Here is an 8,908-nt window from a genome sequence, read left to right on the forward strand (position 1 = left end):
AGATAAGAGTGGTGGTGATTTGTGCGTAAATACACCGCATCGGTGCGTACGGGCAGGTTCCCGTCCGTCCTGATGCGGTAAGACCGTGCATACGCTGTAAGACCGTGCAGAATATGTGCGTGTCCACCGCACACGCATGGTTTGGATGTCGTCCGTAAACACGCCCTCTTCTTAAAGAGTGAGACCGTCCGAATGCGGAGGACCGGTGGGCGTTTTTACGTACGATAAGAGAGAGGAAATATACGCACCAACCAGAATAAGGGCCAATGTGTGTTACCAGCCCAGAGATCTGACCAGTCTCCTCCCCACACTCTCTGGTTATCTCATACATCAGGAGCCATCAGCCCCTATTATACTCCTGCTCTCCCCTCACATCATGTCACTGTGTGTTACCAGCCCAGAGATCTGACCAGTCTCCTCCCCGCACTCTCTAGTGTATCTCATACATCAGGAGCCATCAGCCCCTATTATACTCCTGCTCTCCCCCTCACATCATGTCACTGTGTGTTACCAGCTCAGAGATCTGACCAGTCTCCTCCCCGCACTCTCTGGTGTATCTCATACATCAGGAGCCATCAGTCCCTATTATACTCCTGCTCTCCCCTCACATCATGTCACTGTGTGTTACCAAGCCATAGATCTGACCAGTCTCCTCCCCGCACTCTCTGGTGTATCTCATACATCAGGAGCCATCAGCCCCTATTATACTCCTGCTCTCCCCCTCACATCATGTCACTGTGTGTTACCAGCCCAGAGATCTGACCGGTCTCCTCCCCGCACTCTCTGGTGTATCTCATACATCAGGAGCCATCAGCCCCTATTATACTCCTGATCTCCCCTCACATCATGTCACTGTGTGTTACCAGCCCAGAGATCTGACCAGTCTCCTCCCGGCACTCTCTGGTGTATCTTATACATCAGGAGCCATCAGCCCCTATTATACTCCTGCTCTCCCCCTCACATCATGTTACTGTGTGTTACCAGCCCAGAGATCTGACCAGTCTCCTCCCTGCACTCTCTGGTGTATCTCATACATCAGGAGCCATCGGCCCCTATTATACTCCTGCTCTCCCCTCACATCATGTCACTATGTGTTACCAGCCCATAGATCTGACCAGTCTCCTCCCCACACTCTCTGGTTATCTCATACATCAGGAGCCATCAGCCCCTATTATACTCCTGCTCTCCCCCTCACATCATGTCACTGTGTGTTACCAGCCCAGAGATCTGACCAGTCTCCTCCCTGCACTCTCTGGTGTATCTCATACATCAGGAGCCATCAGCCCCTATTATACTCCTGCTCTCCCCCTCACATCATGTCACTGTGTTACCAGCTCAGAGATCTGACCAGTCTCCTCCCTGCACTCTTTGGTGTATCAAATACATCAGGAGCCATCAGCACCTATTATACTCCTGCTCTCCCCCTCACATCATGTCACTGTGTGTTACCAGCCCAGAGATCTGACCAGTCTCCTCCCTGCACTCTCTGGTGTATCTCATACATCAGGAACCATCAGCCCCTATTATACTCCTGCTCTCCCCCTCACATCATGTCACTGTGTGTTACCAGCCCAGAGATCTGACCAGTCTCCTCCCACACTCTCTGGTGTATCTCATACATCAGGTGCCATCAGCCCCTATTATACTCCTGCTCTCCCCTCACATCATGTCACTGTGTTACCAGCCCAGAGATCTGATCAGTCTCCTCCCCGCACTCTCTGGTGTATCTCATACATCATGAGCCAACAGCCCCTATTATACTCCTGCTCTCCCCTCACATCATGTCACTGTGTGTTACCAGCCCAGAGATCTGACCAGTCTCCTCCCGCACTCTCTGTTGTATCTCATACATCAGAAGCCATCAGCACCTATTATACTCCTGCTCTCCCCTCACATCATGTCACTGTGTGTTACCAGCCCAGAGATCTGACCAGTCTCCTCCCCGCACTCTCTGGTGTATCTCCTACATCAGGAGCCATCAGCCCATTATACTCCTGCTCTCCCCCTCACATCATGTCACTGTGTGTTACCAGCTCAGAGATCTGACCAGTCTCCTCCCCGCACTCTCTGGTGTATCTCATACATCAGGAACCATCAGCATCTATTATACTCCTGCTCTCCCCTCACATCATGTCACTGTGTTACCAGCCCAGAGATCTGACCAGTCTCCTCCCCACACTCTCTGGTGTATCTCTTACATCAGTATCATCAGCCCCTGTTATACTCCTGCTCTCCCCTCACATCATGTCACTGTGTGTTACCAGACCAGAGATCTGACCAGTCTCCTTATACAGACTCCCATTAGCTTTGGCTTTACTTAAACCATACAATATAGGCCTCACATTCGTTTCACCATGAAACATTAAAGCAGCTTTATAGGTGCTCAGAATGTCTATTAGAACATGGCCGCCGATACCAATGCAGCTGACACACATGTGGTATGGAAATAACTGCTTCCTAAATTCTCAGCTCTGCAATACATCCCCATTATCTCACCAAATGTATAATCACATGTATTTATCTGACAGATGGACTGAACAGCAGTAATACCTCAGTGGGACCACGCATGTTATCTCCTGGTTGTATCATCAAACAAGATTCTGCAGGAGAAAACCCCATTACCCCAAATATAAATCCAGTACCTCAGAAAGTGGATATATCATCCAGCCCCTCTAATCATGGAGGACGTTCTGATAATGAAGATGCTGTTACACTTGGTAACAATCACACAGATGATAGGCTGTTTTCATGCTCTGAGTGTGGGAAATGTTTTACAAAGAAAGCAAATCTTATAGCCCATCAGAGAACTCACACAGGGGAGAAACCATTTCCATGTTCTGAGTGTGGAAAATGTTTTACAAAGAAAGCGAATCTCATTAGACATCAGGGAACTCACAAAAGTGAAAGGCCGTATTCGTGTCCTGACTGTGGTAAATGTTTTACACAGAAGTCAGATCTTGGTGTTCACCAGAGAATCCACAAGGGTGAGAAGCCCTTTTCCTGTTCTGAGTGCGGGAAATGTTTTACACAGAAATCAAATCTTATTAGTCACCAAAGAATCCACCCAGGGGAGACATCATTTTCATCCGCAGAGAGTGGGAAACAGAAATCACATCTTCTTAATCATCAAAGGATCCACACGGGTGAGACGCCTTTTTCATGCTCTGAGTGTGGGAAGTATTTCACGTTTAAATCCAATCTTATCCGTCATCAAAGAGTTCACACAGGGGAGAAACGGCTCTCCTGTTCTGAATGCGGACAATGTTTTAGGTGGGAATCAAGTCTGATTGATCATCAGAGCACTCACAAGGAAGAAAAGAAGTTCCGATGTCCTGATTGCCCTAAATGTTTTATCCGTAAAACCACTCTTGTTAAACACTACCGAATGCACACCGGTGAGAAGCCGTTTCCATGTTCTGAGTGTGGGAAATGTTTTACACGAAAAGAAGTTCTTGTAATACATCAGAAAAGTCACTCAGGGGAGAGGGCGTTTCCATGTTCCGAGTGTGGAAAATGTTTTAAACAGAAATCAAATCTTATTAATCATAAAAAAATCCATTCGGGTGTGACACCATTTTCATGCTCTGAGTGTGGGAAATCTTTCACATTTAAATCCAATCTTATCCGACATCAGAGAGTACACACAGGTGAAAAGCCGTTTCTGTGTTTTGAGTGTGGTCAATGTTTTACATGGAAATCAAGTCTAATAGATCATCAGTGCATTCACAAGGAAGAAAAGAAGTTTCAGTGCCCCGATTGCCCTAAATATTTTATCCGTAAATCATCTCTTGTTAAACACCACCAAATACACACAGGTGAGAAGCTGTTTCCATGCTCTGAGTGTGGGAAATGTTTTACAATTCAGTCAAATCTTGTTAAACATCAGAGAACACACACAGGTGAGAAACCTTTTCCGTGTTCTGAGTGTGGGAAACGTTTTACACAGAAATCAAATCTTGTTCTACATCAGAGGACTCACACAGGCGAGAGGCCGTATCCATGTTCCGAGTGTGGTAAATATTTTACACAGAAGTCAGATCTTCGTAAGCATCAGAGAACTCACACTGGTGAGAAGCCTTTTAGTTGTTCTGAGTGTAAGAAATGTTTTACACAGAAAACTGATCTCACTAGGCATCAGAAAGTTCATGCAGGTAATAAAGCCATTAGCACATCCTGATAATGGGATGATGTGAGATTGACACAGAAGTCTGGACTTGCCAGAAATTTAATGTTTAGAACGGAGTAAAATGCCCTTTCACGCCCTGAGTCTTTCACAGTTAAATCTAATCTAGCATCATAAAGTTCACGAGTGAGAAGCCGTTTTCAAGTTCTGAGTGTAGGAAATGTTTTCCCCAGAAGTGCCAGTTTCTAAAACATCGGCTTGTTCACATTCAAGGAAGTTTAATATCAAATATGGTTATCATGAAATATTGTTATTTTATGTTATGTATTGCTTCCTGAAAATGTCATTATTGTATGTGTCAAAATATGGCAAGGTGTTGATTTTTAATAAAAAATTTCACAGTGTAGGAATGTGTGGGTGCTATTTAACATGTTTCTAAAGACCTGTGTTCAGATGTTTGGATAATCCATGTTTGGTGGTCCGACTTTGACTTTTTTGGTTGCTAAATCAGAACAATATTCCTGAAATGTAGACTTTTCAGGGTGTCAAAAGAAATCTCTGGTCTCAGTTTTCAGTGTAAGGCACATTTATATATATTAGTAATTTGTTGCAAAACAAAGCTGGGGTCTGAGATTTGTGCCCAACATTTCTTTTGAGATTGTGGAAATGTTAGGTGTTTATTTTAAAAAAAATTCTCTGGTTGGTAACAGATATAATTTTATGTTTGGCCTAAGATGTATATAATTTTACAAGTTACATGTTTACATTTTACAAGTTTTAAAAATTTGGATTTAAAAAATTATATTTTTTTAACATTGTACTCTTAATGCCGCCACTTGAATGCAACTAAAATACCCTTTTAGTGTCACTGGATTTGGCTTTGTGGGGGAAAAGTCTCCCTTACCCCGTATTATGCAAAAACGATTACAAAACAGGAATGTTATCACTAGAGACAGGATTATATGCAACAAAAAAAGCTTGAAATATGCATGAAAAGTGTTAAAATATGCTACATTAAATAATAAGAAAAGTAAAATTTGAACTTATTTATTTAAAAATCAGCATACAATTGGTTTCAAATAAACCTCAAAAATAGGCCCACAGCATCTGCAGATGTCAGTATGCTGGCTGCTACAGTATACTGCAGCGTCCAAAGCTCTTCTTGCATCAACTGCACAGAGCCTCATCTCCAGCGCTGATGGATCAAATGTCAGCATAGCGCGTGAGGGCGGCGCAGTGGAAGGCTTCCTCCCTGCGCCGCATACTCACTGTGACGCGGCATTTTCTCCGCGCCGCGTGATGTCACAACCCTTCCGCCCGCCTCCTCTGCTGTAGAAGTCTGTCTCTTGGTGTAAAGTCCCAGGCCAGAAGCAGGCATAGGTTCAGGAGCTCCGTAATGGCATCCGCCCCGACTGACTTTTATCACCATGGATTGGCAGCCTAGAGCAGTATCAGACGTAGTGCACATCCAAGGTTCCCCACACTGCGTACATATTGCCCCAGCCTGCACACTCTACCTCTACCTGGCCAGCAGCAACAAGGCAAAGCAGTGCTGTCACTCGCGGGTGGGAAGAGGGCGGGGCCTAAAATATGCAATAACCAGTGAGAATGGGCAAAATATGCAAATGCATATAATCCTGTCTCTAGTTATCACATATTGTGCAATTATTAATGGCTTTGTTATTTCTTAACCATTATGGCCCTCCAGCTGGTGTGAAACTACACATCCCAGCATGCCTTGCCATAGATTTAGCATTCCCTAATAGCAAAACTGTAACTTTAACAAGGCATGATGGGACTTGTAGTTTCACAACAGCTGGAGGGCCATAGTTTGGACATGCCTGCCCTAAAGTAATCGGAGGTGTTAAATAAGGGGATTTCTGACCGCCATGACCAATACATGCCAAGCCCAACTGGGCCCTCTGCACAAGACTGGTCAGCCAACACAGACAGTCCCCATCTTCAGTGGTGTCACCATTGTATTACCCATGATCCTCTCTGTTACCCACACATGCTATCCGGTCACAGAGCCATGCTGTAGCGCTGGTTTGGATCAATGGTTACATGGTTCCTTCGCTCAGTCGGTGCGTCCTAATCCTCCTTACTGATATAGTGGATGCCTTCAGACTCTCCCGTCATCTGGGTCCCCAATTTAGGCCAAGCATCAGTACGGCATGTCATGGTGGAACAGTGCCAAGGGCTGCAGGTACATTGGGTCCACAATTCTTCCAAGTCCCTCCATCATTGGCCTGGTATGCATGTGAATCCACTGCGTCGCATCTGTGCCCAAGTCAGGTAAGGAGCTGGTACCTGGGTTGTGCAGTGGCAGGCAGAAGACGGGCATCGCCGCACCTGTTACGCCATGCGTGCGGCCACTCTGGTGTAATGGCAGATCCAGAGATGCTCGCCCAATCTGGCTAATGCTAACATGTATTGGCCGTTCTGTGCCACTGTACCACAGTATAGGGCCCGAATATAATGGTAGCGTGTCCAACGTATTACCGATGTCTTACCGCCAATGCAATATATACAACGGTAACCTGTCCTACTCTATTACTGATGTCCAATGTGTTGGGTTCCTTCTGTATTGCCCTCTCCTGGCTGCAATCAGCGGATAAGAAGGTGCTGCTGGCGGTTGAGTGCTGCACAGAACATGTCCGAGAGCTGACGTCTCCGCCACTCCGTAACTCTGTCCAATCGTTGTTCACTAACTAACCTACTGCTCGCTTAGGTTCTGTGCTGATGGACCGCACTTGGGAGGTGAATTCCCCCACTCTTACAACTTGCTTTCTATCATTCAGAAAGTCCACAATCCAAGAACACGTAGCTTCAGGGACTCCTAGGCGGAGTAGTTTGGGGTGGAGGATGTTGGGGATGATTGTGTTGAAAGCCGAGCTGAAGTCGACAAACAGGACCCTTGCATAGGTACCGGGCATATCCAGGTGCTACAGAACTACATTCTGCAGCACCTGGATATACCTGGTACCTATGCAAGGGCTATTCCCACCAGATCCACCAGAAGCCTAAAAAGTTTCTTCCCTCAAGCGGTTCACCTGTTGACACGTGATCTCCTGAACACCTCACTGTCTAGTCACACCATAACCCTCTGCACATAATCTAACACGGTGTCCCCTCGGAATAACTTTCTGTATGACTGTACATGTTCATACCTGTTAATATTGTCTATACTGTATGTTTACTTGTTACCCACCTGGCTGCTGCACAGCAAACCGAAAACAAATTCCTAGTGTACGCAAGTATACCTGGCCAATAAAGCTGATTCGAATTAGAGTCTCCACCTCTTTCTCCGCCTTGCCCTCACTTCCTCTTCCTGTAGCCACCCATATGGATCTATGCTTGGCCTAATTTTTGGGGGGTAAGCTTTATTAATGTTTTACACCAGGGGTGGAGAACCTTTTTTGTGCCAAGGGCCATTTGTATTGGGAAAAAAATCGGTACTGTGTATTATCTGGGCTCCCATGTTAAATGCACCCCATTTTTTTCATACCCCTACTATCCAACTACGCATGGAGTTGACACCCTGCAAAGCTGCAAGGCAGGTGGGAGGGCCACTCAGACCGGCTACAGGGGCCGCATACAGCCCCCGGGCCTGAGGTTCCCCACCCCTGTTTTAGTGGGTGTCATGCTCTCTGGGCAGTGGCTAACTGATCGCAGGGCTCAATGTATCAACAAGTGATAAAACTAGTTGCTTATGATAAATGGTGCTCTGGCCAATCACATCCAAACTGTCATGTTTGAGAAATGACAGTTGGGAGCTGATTGGTTGGAACACCACGGATCTTGCGCAATCCAATTTTATCATCACAAGGCGATTTATCACTCGATAAATGGGCAGTGCACCCTTGTGCGAAGCTGTAACCGGTAGAACCACATATCCCAGTATGCTCTGCCACAATCATCATTGCCATTATCATGCCCTAATAGCAAAGCTTGCTGGGGAATGCTGGGATATGTAGTTCTGCAATAGCTGGGGAGGGGGCTGCAGCATACTTGCCTACTTTTGAAAACTAGTTTCAGGGAGATTATAGTTGGTTGTCGAATTTTGCACAGCACCCCATTGAGGGTGCGTGTCATGCTCCACCCAAAGGGCGTGGCTAGTTCCATATATGGAGAGATTGTGAAAAGAGACTGTGAACGTGGCACCTAGAAGCGTGGGTGTGTACTGCTACATCTGAGAGGAATCTTTTATATAATGACTTATGTCCAAATGTAGATGAGCCCAAAGCAGTTACTCCAGAGCTACTATACTTGGTAAAGTGCTGGGAAATCGTGCTGATGATTCAATGTAAATGTATTTGTCTCTCATTCCTTTTTCCCAAAAAAATATAACAGTGTAATGTGGGCTAGGTGACATGAGGGAGATTGCTAGACTAATGAGGGAGAGAGGGAGATTGCTGCTAAGTCAGGGAGTCTCCTGCAGAATGCAGGAGGGGAGGTAACTATGATGTAACAGTGTAATGTGGGCTAGGTGACATGAGGGAGATTGCTAGACTAATGAGGGAGAGAGGGAGATTGCTGCTATGTCAGGGAGTCTCCTGCAGAATGCAGGAGGGGAGGTAACTATGATGTAACAGTGTAATGTGGGCTAGGTGACATGAGGGAGATTGCTAGACTAATGAGGGAGAGAGGGAGATTGCTGCTATGTCAGGGAGTCTCCTGCAGAATGCAGGAGGGGAGGTAACTATGATGTAACAGTGTAATGTGGGCTAGGTGACATGAGGGAGATTGCTAGACTAATGAGGGAGAGAGGGAGATTGCTGCTAA

At 46.0% G+C, this 8,908-nt stretch overlaps 1 protein-coding gene across 1 annotated transcript in view; it reads left to right on the forward strand.

Annotated features, from left to right (window-relative positions):
* The window catches only part of LOC146007421 (uncharacterized), a 44,962-nt gene extending 40,340 nt beyond the window's left edge, over positions 1-4,622 (forward strand). The window contains exon 10 of the mRNA XM_083145771.1: positions 2,529-4,622. Within this exon, the coding sequence (XP_083001897.1) occupies positions 2,529-4,177 (1,649 nt within the window). The 3' untranslated portion in view covers positions 4,178-4,622. The remainder of the gene's footprint in view (positions 1-2,528) is intronic.
* The last annotated feature ends 4,286 nt before the right edge of the window (positions 4,623-8,908 follow it).

The sequence above is a fragment of the Crinia signifera genome, chromosome 6 (assembly GCF_055691185.1).
Source record: "Crinia signifera chromosome 6, ASM5569118v1, whole genome shotgun sequence".
NCBI lineage: Eukaryota > Metazoa > Chordata > Amphibia > Anura > Myobatrachidae > Crinia > Crinia signifera.